Source organism: Clytia hemisphaerica, unplaced genomic scaffold, assembly GCF_902728285.1.
Source record: "Clytia hemisphaerica strain Z4C2 unplaced genomic scaffold, Clytia hemisphaerica genome assembly, whole genome shotgun sequence".
Taxonomy (NCBI): Eukaryota; Metazoa; Cnidaria; class Hydrozoa; order Leptothecata; family Clytiidae; genus Clytia; species Clytia hemisphaerica.
The window spans coordinates 634,149-648,426 of record NW_027103734.1 but is presented as its reverse complement, the minus strand read 5'-3'; the positions used below and the strand labels follow the sequence as shown (position 1 = coordinate 648,426).

Sequence of the window (14,278 nt, the reverse complement as noted above, 5' to 3'; positions counted from 1 at the left end):
AAAAAAGTGGACTAACTGCATTTTCTGTCATTCTGTAAAATTCATTTATTCTGATTCATGCTCGTTTTTGCCTCTTCTTCTGTCTTTAAAACGTCAAACTGCATCAAAGTCTTGCTTTAACTTTCTCCTGCTTTGTTTACAAATTCCGTTTTCACTAATTTTCAAGCTGTTATAAAATCGGGTGATTCGCCCCTTTTTTTGTAAATAAAAATCCGATTAAAACAGATTAAAAATGGTAGACAATTTGCAAAATATATTTCAGGTGGAACAGCCTGCTTGCGAGCTTGTATAACCTTTTTATCAAAATGGTTTATTTTAAACCAGCTTTTACTTAATATAGGAAGGAACCTCGTTCTTTGCTGTAACATAAAGTCAAGTGCCCTAGTACTCATTTCAACTAAAATTGGTCAGATTAAAGAAAAAACCCGTTTTGAAAGATTCCTTTAAGACATACCCAGAAAACCAAAAAATTCTCCACTAACAAAAGCTCTCAATATATTCAGCAGAAATTGAAAAACTAAGGGAGTACTCTGCCAGGGAATTAAATTCCCTTCTCTTCAAAACAATTCTCCGCTAACAAAAGCTCTCAATATATTCAGCAGAAATTGAAAAACTAAGGGAGTACTCTGCCAGGGAATTAGATCCCCTTCTCTTCAAAACAATGACAAGAGAACTAAAAATGTCAATTTGAAAAAATTATTGGGTGAGTGGGGCACCTAACCCCAAGCAAGTTCTACATCGTTGGGAACACTTAAAGATTGGGTTTGCAGCCTAGTTAAAACCACAAAATCTAACTAGACTTTGAATGTTGATTTAAAAAATGAGATATTTGAATCTTTTTTGAGGTATGCAATAACGTTTGCTATATTTTGTTACTTACTGCCTTTTATCATTTTGCTGTTTTGATCTATTTTCTTACCTGTTCATACTAGATTTAGATATTTTTTCTTTAGATTATATATTTTCATAGCTATTCATGTCTTTAAAAGAAATGCATTGAAAATTACTTAGAAAGTCGACCAACATCAATTAAAATAACTTAATGCATGCCAAAATGCCCCGGTGGACTGTTTTAGGGGGTGGTATACAAAGATTGTGACTGAAAAACAGTAAATCCAGTGTGGATTAAGTGTCAGAATGGGAGGGTGGTCCTAAATATCATCCAAAATCAGTTACTACGGATGATGTTCTGGATTAACTGCTTGACCCCCCCCCTGATAAAAGTGATCTTAGAAATAAAGAAGGCTACGAAGAAAGCAAGTTGACAAAAGTAATTTTAGAAACACCCTCAAAAGTTACAAAGAATAAAGGGGTTGATAAAAGTGATCTTAGAAACAAAGGGCGTAAGAGATTTATTTTCAACTCTCAAGTTAATGGTTGACAGTATTCCTTTTTTCATTCGGACATCATGACCGACACAAAAGATTTTCAGTCGGTCAAATGGCTTTTTCAGTAGGACATTGACCAATGACCGGCGCTTATTTGCAGCCCTGAATATACTATTTGTATCTCTCAGGAAATAAACACTTACAGAACGACATAGTTTATCATTTGAAATACCCCCGTGTTTGGACCATTCTATCGTGGGCGCAAAATAGGGCGGAAACTAAGTAGCACCCTCAGTGCAAGATTGTCGCCTCATCTTTATTCGCCCGCACGAAAACGCAAGCTAATCATTTTTTTCTTGCGCGCTCAAGGTGAAAAGGAAAGTGATCGATATTCTTTGAAGGAAAAACGTCAGAGACAAACCCAAAGACCAAAAGATGCATTTTGTTGTTGAGAATCAATCCTGTGAAGATGAAAAAATTTCTGCTCTGCATTTTTTTCGGAACGCTGAAAAACTTTAATTTCGATCTTCCGTAAGGTAAAGAGGTTGCGAGATTTGGGTTAGCGAGGCAAAAATCGCTAAAAAACTGGTAAAATTGTAATCCTCAAAAATCGAAGTTCCAGCCTCACTGCAAGACTTTTGACTGAAAATCCTTTCTTTTATTGTCAATGATGACAGGTGCCGTTATTAATTTTGTTAGATCTGACATATTGATGTTTGTAAGTGCACTTTATAGTTTTGATTTCCATCACAGTCTAGCAGAATGTTAATTCTTCTTTCAGAAAAAGACTATAATTTGTTTACCTTTATTCTGCAGCTTCCCAACATCCAAGCTCTCAAACATCACAAGCCAAGTGAAATTACTTTTGATTTCCCGTAGAAATTATGCAATGAAAAATCTGGGGGTCAATGAATGAAGACTTTCTTTTCCGCACAAGTTATCTTTGCTTATAACGAATTATTACTCAATATATTTGTTAAATATAATTTTTGATTACAAAAATATTTCACATTGTATTTTAAGTTTGAAAAAGTCGATTCTACTTAGTTCTTTTTTTTCATGTCTAACCCCCCCGTCTTAAAAAAAGTCCCAAAATCCCAGTATTTTGGCTGTCGGGCGTTCAAAACAAAGGCGTTTTTATTCTTTCCGCCCAATTATGAATTTTTCTTTAAAATAGGCATTTAAAATATCAAACTTAAAAATAATAGTAAAAAACCTTATTTTTTACCATAATCATTCATCTAAAACAAAAAAAAACAAAATATATTAGAAAAATAAAGAAATCACAAATGTTATCAAGCCACCTAATAATGAACTTTCATTTGTCGCATCATATTCAATTGTTGTATACGTCACGATCTATTGTCAACCATTGTCCAATCCCGTAAGCGATTGAAGTGCCGTCATCTGAGAAGAGAACAATAACATGACATCACACAAATAAATTACGCTAGGAAAATCTGTGAGGACAACACGCGGTCTTAACATTTTTCCCTCGCAAGTTTTGGGGGAAAACGAAAGTACTCTATATTTTACGTATGGGGAAATGGAAGAAAGATTTACAAAATAGAAAAGTTTCGTTTTGGGGTAAAGAATCAGTATTATGAATTTAAGCGAGTTTCTATTTTGCAATTTTTCTACAGAGCCAAATAAAGATTTTTTCTATTGTTCTTGCTCGATTGCCTCTAAGGATAAGTTCCGTAGGTATGAGGTTATCGAGACAAAATGTGACGAATTTGCGCGGAAACGGAATTTAACATTGTTCTAGCCTGCATCAAAGAATCATTTTTTGGTTTTCATGTTATTAGATGCTGTTTTAGAGCTTTAGAGCCAGCCTGCCACAGCAGTTACCTAGAGACAAGATAATTTATCATGTTTTTATTGGCTGAGGGAAAGTAATGTATGTGGAGTACTTAGTTATTCAAAAGACTGTTGCGTTCGCCAAAACATCCATTTGGTCTTCAAGAAAGGAAGTTTTCTGTTAAAGTAGTCTGTGTGAAAAAGAAGAAAGAAGTTTATTATTTCACTTTCTCTCTCTGAAGATATTTCACATACATTTGTTAGCTATTTTTATCCAAAACCCTTGGGGATAGGCATATGTTCGGGGGAATGCCAAGAAGGGAGGAATCAGACCCCTTTCCGCACTATGATAGTTGGCATATAATACACATTGACAAAAGTATTCCCCATGCAATGTTTATAATCAAAATCTGCAATAAAAATAAAAGTGGTCTCTTCTCAGTGGCTTCTGTAATAGCATACCGCAGTGAATCTAAAAATAGACATTGATTTTTCTGTTTGACCGAAATTCAATCCCATCACCCTTCGCGTTAACTACGCCTGCATGCAAATTACACTCAACTACAAAGAAAAAGTAATGACTTTCACGACTTTTTAATTAAGACGAAAAGGATTGTGGGATTGATTTTCGGTCAAGTGTTAAAAGTAATAATTATGACGTTTGCATAACGGTGTGCTATTCGCTCCATCAGAAAGTCTTTTTTTTTAATTTCAACCAATAAAATTGCCACGTATGATTAAGGTTAACAATTGACCCTAATTTTTGGCGCTAATGTCTTTTCGGCACCTTGGATAACATAAAACTTTATTTGTTTCAAATCGTTGATTTAATTAAGGGTTGAATTTTTTTATCTTTAATTTTCAAACGAAAGCAGGAATTTGATGCAAGCGTTATTTTTTCAAAGAATCCTTTCTGATTGGGTGAAAGCGCTTTACCTTCATTTGATTGGATACTTCTTTTTAAACAATCTTACGACAATTTTTTGATTGGAGAAAATAAAACAGTGGATATCGCTGTGATAGGATGAGAAAATATTTGGTGTTTTCAAGAGTGTTTGCTATTGAACAAAATAAAACAGTCTAAATATTTTCCAGGGGGTTAATTTTTTGTTTTTCTTATATTTCTTCATGTTCGCCAATCCAGGAAGTCTTCATATATATACCACAGGAAAGCTCATGAAACCTGCCAACTTAATTTTGAGTTTGACAAATTCCCAAGATTGACGATCAATCATTTTTCCCACTTACGGCTTTTGTGTTTGATTTTTTATTGGTTTCTTTTCTTGATTTTTTGCGTCATTGTTGACTTGTGTGCCATTTCTTGAAAATGAAAACACATGTTAATTACCAAGCTGCCAGAGGGTGCTAACTCTCACATATTATTAAGAGTGAAACTTGGCATGTCTCATATAAATGCTGAACAATTTGTTTCTCATGCATTCTCCATTTTGGAAAAAAGTGTCCTTGATTTTCCAGTTGTCTCAGAATTTTTCCTTGATTTTTGGTTCAAAATAAAGGCTCCCTGATTTTTGGGTTTGAGTTTTCAGGTTGTGTGCACATATATTATTGCTCTCCCCTGTTTTGTCTCCAGGAGGCAAGACTTCTAGAGGTATTTATGAAAAATGAACCAGCAATTTTAAATGAAATTGTTATTAATATTTTAAGTATTTGTCAAACTTTACTTTATAGGTTGCAATGGCCACTGGTCAAGTTTTACTTCAAAGATTTTATTTCTCTAAATCCATGGTCAAACTTGACGTAGAGGTAATATAAATTTTATTTTCCTTATCTCTAAATTTTCTGATCACAGTAATAACTTGAAGGTGTGTCTGTCTGATTGACTTCTTGGGTCTGTGATATCCTCTATCCTTCAAGTTGTTACATTTCTGTGAAATTCACATGGAAAAAAAGTCATAATCTGATGGATTTCTGATTTATTAGGTCAGTGCAATGGCTGCTATTTTCCTAGCTGCAAAAATAGAAGAAAGCCCTAGAAGAATCCGTGATGTTATAAATGTATGCCATCATATAAAGCAGAGAATGTTACAAAAGTAAGTATTGATGAAATTTATCATCTGAGATATTGTTTGGGTATATATTGAAAGCTATTTTGACACATAAGTTACCTGAAGTTACATCTGCTAAATGTTCTCTTGTTTCTTAATAATTTGCTCATCTCAAACATACATTGAGTATTTCACCTCTTATTATTGAACCTGATTGAACCATGAAGGACAGCTAACTATACACCCAAACAATATTTAAGTTCACTACTTTATATTTTCAAAACTTTGCTTTTGATTTGAAATGGAGTTTCCTTTTAAGCAGTTGAAATTAATCACTTGATTGAATGATCCTGAGTGGCTCTTGAGTTTTTTGACTTGCATGAAATGAGTCAAAAGAACCTGAAAGCTTTCTTTTTCCAACGCGCAAAAGTTCCCGAAGGTAGGCGTAGATCAACTAACTAATCAAACCATTGGTAAAGTCTTTCTAGCATCACTTTATTTTTTTGTAACTAGATTTTCATACTTTTAAAATCGTCATGTCTATTAATCATGATCTTAATTGCTGAAGTACAGATGTTTTGCTCAGCCATTTTATGCTTTCACTTGTTTTGCTACAGCAAAATTAACAGCATTTACTAAAGCATTTCCAAATAGGACTGGTATAACTCAACAAACAAAAGACTGTTCAACCAATTTTAAACATGTTGAAAATTCTTTTAGCTGTCTGAGTGAATGTTGTGGTAAATAATTATAATAAAGTTTTAGAAAATATCATTTTGGAATAGAATACTAAATAAAAACTTGTATACATACAACAGCTAATATTTATTTTTATTTTCATCATATTTCTTCACTTTACTTTTACAGTCCAAACAAGACAACACCAACCTAATAATTGCTGGCACACTTGAACAACCATCACACATAATGTGCGTGTTACAAACGACAATAAGCTTCAATGCTTCTCTGTGTGTGTGTGGTGAGTTGTTGCTGCAATCTCAGCAAAATCCAAGGCAAGACCTTTCTATTTTAACTTGGTTTTATTTTATGCTTTACTGAATGACATCCAAAGGCATTCTTTTATATGATCCAAATTTACAAAAACAAGATCTCAAGGTTATTATTTGTCAGCCAATTGCTGGCTGTATATTTTATTCCCTATCAAAGTAAATTTTTAGGATGTCTATGATGAAAATGCTTTGATTTGTTGAAAGTGGCTGTTTACTGTATGGTAATGGTAAGAATAAATCATTTTCTGAATAACAATTAGCAAGACCTTTCCTACTACAGTTTCTGCTTGCATCAATCTCCGCTGTGTTTTTTGGACCTACCACGGAGGTCATTTAATTTAACCTTTGTTTGTTCGTTTGCTCATCCGTCCGTCCGTTCATCTGTTACCAGCTTTTCCCAGGATTGGCCCATTAGTTTTTTCTATTTTTTTGCATAGTGATGTAAAATAACAGTTAGCCCAAAAAGTGACAAAGTGACGAAAGGTGAAGCCCAAATCTTTTTGGACAAATTTGGGCCAAAAAGTGCCTAAAATGGGTTTTTTTGGAGCTTTGTGTGAAATTGCTTCATTAAAGTCTGTCTCAAAATAATTTGCAGCTGAGACAAAAAATGGCTGTAACTTTTGATAGAATTTGAATCAAGTTACGATTTTGTGCTTGTTATAAAGATATTTTTGAGTGGAATATCATCAAGCAAAAAAATTAAAAAAAAATTAAAATGAAAAACGAAGAAGAAGAAAATCAACTTCTTGTAGAAATGTGGCATGATTACCATTTTCACAGGAGTGATTCAATCAAGTGATCTTCAATCTTAGATCATTATCACTGTGAAAGGATTTTTCAAAAATATTCATTCAATCAAAAGATATCAAACAAAAATTATTGCTGGTTGACTCCATAAAGTAGTAAAAAACGACAAAAAAACAGCCTTTTGTTAATCAACTAATAACAAACTTTGCTTGATATCTTTTGATTGAATGATTATTTTTGAAAGATTTTTTCACAGTGATGATGGTCAAAGATTGAAGAATCACTCGACTGTGAAAATGATGATTATACCACATTGCTACAAGAAGCTGGTTTTTTTCTTCATTTTTCATTTTCATTTTTCTTTATTTTTCAATTTTTTTAGCTTGATAATATTCCACTCACAAGTAACTTTTCAACAAGCACAAAATCGCAACTTATTCAAATTTTATCAAAAGTTACAGCCATTTTTGTCTCAGCTGCAAATTATTTTGAGACAGACTTTAGTTTTGTTTGATTTTTTGCATAAAGGTAAAGAGCAAGTGGCTGAAGCCCGTTTTTTAAGAGAATTTTTTTTTGGTCGTAAAAATAGGATTTTCTTATTTCGGGAAATTCCCTTTTTTCATTTATAGGGATAATGAGCATTTCTCGCAATTGACTTGGTATTTTTTCTGATTTTTGCACAACGATGTAAAATGGTATTGTTTATAATCTGATTGAGCCCAATTTTTGAGAAATATTTTTGTTGGTAATTTTGGCCAAAAAGTGCCTAAAAATGGGGATTTCTTGGTAATCTTTATAATGTTAATTAAGACTTGAAGATTTTTTAAAAGAAAAAGTTTTAGCCAAATTTTGGGTTTGTGGAAGTTGCTTCATTAGATTTTATCTTTAAAGAGCTAAAGTCATCTTTATATGAAAGAAAGAATTGTTCTTGTTTGTGCCTAAAACTTAGCATGGCTAACCTTTAATCAGAAACCCAGGGAAGGGGGAATCGGGCTAAAAGGGGTACATGGCTGTGCTGCTGGTCAGGGTATCTTTTTTCACCTCCCTAAGTACCAGGTAGGGTCACAAAACAACAAAGTAGAAATATCAGTCCCTCGTAGGGTACCTTCTTAGGAGAATTTGGAAAAAATATGGAAAATTTTGGAATTTCAGTCCCATTCAGGGTAACTTTGTTAAAAAAGAAGAGTCAATTTTTCAAACTTCAGCAGCACACCCCCATCTGTCAGCAAGGAAAGACAGTGTGAAACAAGCTTATGTATCTCTATGCTATGCTGTTATCTTTTCTTCTTTTTTTCGTTCTAACATTTTCATTAACTTCATTCAGCATGTTTTCGACTATCTTTCTCAGGTAAGAATGTAATCTTGCGTTTGTTTGGGATGTAATTTTTTTTCATGTCCTGCTATCATTAGTTTTGCAAAACTACTTGAGTCTGATTGGGAAAAAATGTGCCCTTTTGCCACCCATTTTTGTGAGGGAAAAAATTTAACTATAGCCCATGGGAATTAGCAGTGATTTCTCAAAAACATTTCTTGTATAAACTGTACAGCATTTTTAACGTTTTATTTAAATCATTTGCACTGAAGATGACTATGTCGAAAAGCTTATGCTAAATTTTTAAATAAAAAACTTTCGTGTCTAATTCTTTACTGACTTGAATGATCAACTAATGCCTGGCAAAACTTTCGTCAACAAAAAATTTTTGATATGAAACTTCTTCAAACAAAGTGCATTATTTTTTGCAACAAATGATTTTATAGCTTAGACAGGCTCAGAATCAATCATAACAATAAGGATAAACTACTGTGACTTTAACAGGTCTTTCAGACTCTTGTAAATTACTGTTTTCTCCAATGCATACAATTAATAAGTAGCACAAATACTGTGCACATATCAGGTACCCCCTAAGTTTGGGATAGTTCCAGGTACCTGGCTTTTTTAGTTTATTTTTGTAAGACCCAGTTTTTTAAATCCCAAAATATTTTGGTCTGATAACCCATAAAGGCCGATTTATGCCAATTTGAAACTTTTGACATATTTGGGCATAGCACTTAAAAGATTTTTTGAGATAGAACCATGCTTTCTTAAATTAAAACAGAGAATTGATTTTTGGTGATTCTGAAACCATGGCCGGTAAACTATAGTATTTTCAAAAAAAATCAACATTTTCAAAATAGTAGCTGGAGTTATGACTTCACAAAAACACTACAACTTTGATCTTAGGGTTATTTTAGAGCCATCAGACCTGACCCAGCGGAGTTTGTTCCTGCTCAAAATAATAATTTCTGATAGTCATAGTGTGCAGAGGGGTCCAGCCCCCGGCTAAATTCTAGAAACATAGCCCCCACTGTCACAAAGCAAAATATAAAAGAAATTTTGGATGCAAATTTTTTTCAAGAGGGATAAAACCTTCCCCACAGCATAGATTTTTAACATAATTATAAAATATCTTCAACCTATCAGCTCTGCCCTCAGTTCTATTACACAACACTCAGCCCCCCCCCCTAGCAAGCTAGCCCCCAGTATTTTTTAAAAAGTGCAACCCCCAATCAATCAAAAATGATTTAGCCCCCTGAGCTCAGGGGGGGTGCATTCTATAGTGATACTGATAGTTCAGTCCTTGTTCTATCCATTAGAAGTGGTTGCAATAAAAAATTATGGTCCTAGAGGCCCAAAAAGCCATTTTGAAGATCAAAATTGTTTTTAGAGGTTGGTAAAGTTAATCTTTAAAGATGTGAGAGTTCAGAAGCATTTATCTTTGAAGTGTAGATCAGGAGGTGAAGATTTTGAAAGTTTGTACTATCCCCATGAAACTTTCCAAAACTAAGATTTCATTGTCTTAGAGGACTCATTTGTGTTCAATCTTCAGCAGAAATTGTTGTTTTGAGTGTCATTGTCAAGATTTTTAAGATTTTAGAGTTAAGAAAGACTTTGGGCTAGGCCCAATCTTTAAAAGAAAGGAAAAGGGGTCCAACTTCTAAATTCTAACTTGATAAATTTTTGCACTATCTATAGGATGCTTTCACAAAATCCAGAATTAAGTATCAATAGGTACTCATTATGGGCAAAAATAATTCAAAATTAAGGGGTTTCAGGGGAGTTAAAAGCCACCAATGAGTGGAATTTCAGCCTAAGAGTACCATATTTGATTTTCCTAGAAACCTTTCTAGAATGTGATGAGGAATCATGATTTTCAGATGCAATAGAATGACATCAGCTGTAGTAAAAATAGATAAAAGCCTTTTTGATCCAAAATTTGCACCTTTAACAATTTATTGTTCGTTTGTTCGCCCGTTCATTCGCCCGCCTGTCCGTCTGTTTGTCTGTTACCAGCTTTTCTCAGGATTGGCCCATTATTTTTTTCTGTTTTCTTTTGCATAGTGATGCAAAATGACAGTACCCAAAAAGTAACAGAGCCAGATTTTCAAAAAATTGAGCCACAAAGTGTCTGGCAAGCTTGTTCTCCGGTTGGTAGAGATTGACCATGCCAAATTTGACCGGCTAAAAACGCCGTTAAAAATGGGGGTTTTTGGACTTTGTGTGAAATTCCTTCTTTAGTTTTTCCTGATTTTTTACACAGTGATGCGAAATTGTGATCCTTAAAACTTCAAGATTTTTTGAAAGAAAAAGTTTTGGCCAAATTTTAGATCTGTGGAAGTTGCAGGGTTGCCACATCTGCCAGAAATGTCTGGAATTAGGTTAAAGTCTGGAAATGTCTGGAAAGTCTGGAAAACGTCTGGAATTGGCATACTCGTCTAGAAAAGTCTGGAATTGACATACATGTCTAGAAAAGAATAGCATTTTAAGGAAATAGTCCTGAATGAAGCCTAGTAAACTTTCTGGTAATAGGAAACTTTTACCCTGGCATTTGAAATTCCTAAAAATTTCTGATCGTTACGCTCGCAACAAAATCTTTATATCGTGTTCATTCTTAAATTTCTCATTACGTTGTGTTCCTCAATCTGGCCTTTCAAATGACGTTAAGGAAAGACTGAAAACCTTCCTAATGGAAGATTGAAAACCTTCCTAATGAAAAATGTCTGGAAAATATTGGGTTTTTTGTCAAAATATCTGGAAATTCTTTGATATTTTCAGGTAAAAAATCTGGAAAAACATGGCTTTTTAGACTAAAAGTCTGGAATTTTGAACTTGGCAAACCTGTGGCAACCCTGCTTCATTAGACTTTATCTTTAAAGAGTTAGAGTTATCTTTACATGAAAGAAAGAATTGTTTTTTTGTTTGTGCCCTATACTTAGCATCGTCCTTACCTCTATAATATTGAAAAGCCAGTTTTGAACAAACTTTATCATATTTTTCAAGCTGACTACGTATCTCTATCCTCTTATCTTTTCTTTTTCGTTCAAACATTTTCATTTCACCATTCAGCATGGTGCTTGTTCACTTAGTTTCATGGTTAATATGAAAGATTTATTATAGCCCTTATAACTGCTTATAATACAACAAATTCAGTGACCTTTACCTCTTTGAAGTTCGCTAATAAATATCCAAAATTTTGTCATATTTCAAGCGGTGTTTCAAAACTTTCTAAATCAAGATTTAAAAAACCAGGCGGTTGTCTTTTAGGAACAGAAGAGTTGGAGGCCAGACGATGTTGGGATTCCTAGGAAAATTGGGCGTTGGTACTTTTTTAGACCTAGTTGGCTTTTTGAAACAGCTGTTTAACCTAAAACTGCATTAATTCTTTCTAGCCTGGAAAAAAAATAGCCTGGTTTTGGTCTATTTTTACTAAGAGCTACTTACGGGAACTAATTTTCGCGGGAACTATTTGGCATTTTGGGTGTCTACTGCAAAACTTAGTTCTTGAAATGCATTTTTTACTAAAAATCCTCAAAAAACCCTAGGAATATGAAAGAATTTTGGCAAAAAGTGGGTGTCAACTGCGAAAATCTGCTTACCTCAAACCTGCTTACCTCTGTTTTTTAGACACTTGAGAGTAGCTACACCAAGAGCTATAACCAATTGAAATTATGTTTCTTTTTTGAAATTTTTACTTCAAAGAAACCACTCTTTTGAGTGCCAAAAGTGCTAAAGGAACTTTTGCATAATTAGACTTAATCCTTTCAATCTACATTACTTTTTTATTACTTTCGAGTACCTTATGAGGTTTAAAAACTATGAAATTGAACCTTTTGGTTACAAAGCCATGAAATTTAACAAAATAAACCACTTCATTCATTTGATGTGGGTTCTACAAATTAACTGTGGGATTTTAACAAAAAACCTTAAATTTGATGGAGCTCAACCCTTGAAAAATACATTTTTGTGGCTGCCAGAAAAACTTGTTTTTTTTTATTTTCAGGATTTTCTTGTTAGTTTTTCTGCTTTTTAATGCATAAAGATGCATACTAGGGGTAATTTGAGCAGAATTTTCAGGTAGTCTAAAAGTTTTTTCATTTTTCCAGGGGGTAGAAAAATATTTTGAAATTTCCAGGGGGTAAAAGCATTTCCCAGGGGTATCAACACATTTCCAAGAAATCTTTTTAGAATTTAATTTAATGGAATGGCCCAATTAGTCCGGCGGCGAAAAAGGCTTTTTTGCATCAACCCTTACAAGTAGTAAATATGGGTTTTTATTTTATTTTCTCATTATATGGTCCCTTGGGACCCCAAAACCGGTTTTTGCCAAGCTGGCAAAGCTGGGGAAAAATTTTTATGGGGGCTTGAAGGGGGTAGGGTCATTTTAGCCTGGGGGTCCTTAGAAAGTCGGTTTTTGAAGTTCTCATTTAGCAAAAACTGATTGTGCCATCAGATAGAGCTTGAAGAGTAGATCTCCAAAATGGAGTCATTTGTCACATTTGGCGGACTTAGTCTCCCGGAATTGGCTGATACGTCTTCAAAAATGCAATATCTTATGCTGACGTCAGCATTTTTGAGAGAATTTCCAGCGAAAGATACCACTTTCAACAGATGCGTCTCGAAGAGTACTATCGATTAGAGGGGTCATTTATAGGATTTCTTAGGCTAGATCATGAGATATTTGAGTTTGAAATTTTGCTGACTCAGCGTTTTTCAACGTTTTTTGCCTTTTTCTGCCGAGTCAGCAAAATTTCAAACTCTAATATCTCATGATCTAGCCTAGGAAACCCTATAAATGACCCCTCTAATCGATAGTACTCTTCGAGACGCATCTGTTAAAACTGCTATCTTTCGCTGAAAATTTTCTCAAAAATGCTGACGTCAGCACAAAATATTACATTTTTGAAGACGTATCGGCCAATTCCGGGGGACTAAGTCCACTAAATGAGACAAATGACCCCATTTTGGAGATCTACTCTTCAAGCTCTATCTGATGGCACAATCAGTTTTAGCTAAATGAGAACTTCAAAAATTGACTTTCTAAGGACCCCCAGGCTAAAATGACCCTACCCCCTTCAAACCCCAATAAAAATTTTTCCCCAGCTTTGCCAGCCTGGCAAAAACTGGTTTTGGGGTCCCAAGGGACCATATGATGGGAAAATAAAATAAAAACCCATATTTACTAATTGTAAGGGTGATCCTGGATCGCCGCCGGACTAAATGTATTAAGGTGATAAGAGTCCTATAATCCAACAATTTTTTTTTTCGGCCAAGGTTTCCATAAATATGATGAAAATTATTGTGTTTTTTTTCAGATTTTGTTTCGCATTTTTTCTTAGCTATCATCTCTATCTATTTGCACAAAAACATTATTGATAGCAATGCTCAAGATGCAATTTTCAAATGAATTCATGGACCGAATTCATAACCGAAGCAATGTAAAAATTGCCAGAACCTGCCAGAACAGCCATTAAAACAGAAGTGTGACACAGCTCAATCTTTGAGAAACATATTTTTCTGGCTGAAGTTTTTTCAAGATTTTTTTTTAATTTATTGCTTAATAAAGACTCATTTTAGCAATGCCTTAAATGTGATGGAATCTGATTATTTGGCTGCAAATATCCATAAAGTATACTGTTAATCACTGTTTCCGTTGATTTTAATTTTTTCACCTGAAAACATTAATGATATTATTAATTTAGTATGATGGCTTAAACTATCAATAAAATTGATTTCTGTTATGAAAGAAGAGGTGGTATTTTAGTACTCGGGTACTAAATTTGGGGGACATTTCGACACAGATTGCCATATTTTGGTCTTCTCAGGGCAAATTTTTCTCTAAAGTGCTGATTTTGCAACATGAAATTTATTTTTTGCACCAATTGATACTTTCAAACGATGCTACCTTATCAATTTAGCAAACATTAAAGACAATGTAAAAACAAGCTTAAGGAAATTTTCTTCAAATACAAGAAATTTTTTTATGCGCAGATGAAAATTGAATCAGGGATAATCAAATCACGCTTAACATTTTCGTCGAAAATCATGGGAAATTATCTTGAGAAAAAGTTA

The 14,278-nt window shown here is 33.8% G+C and overlaps 1 protein-coding gene across 1 annotated transcript in view; it reads left to right on the top strand.

Moving 5' to 3' along the window:
• LOC136805040 (cyclin-L2-like) overlaps window positions 1–14,278 on the top strand; it is a 29,597-nt gene that overhangs the window by 5,815 nt on the left and 9,504 nt on the right. The window contains exons 2-3 of the mRNA XM_067061579.1: window positions 4,818–4,892; window positions 5,070–5,179. Coding sequence (XP_066917680.1) covers window positions 4,818–4,892; window positions 5,070–5,179 — 185 coding nt within the window. The remainder of the gene's footprint in view (window positions 1–4,817; window positions 4,893–5,069; window positions 5,180–14,278) is intronic.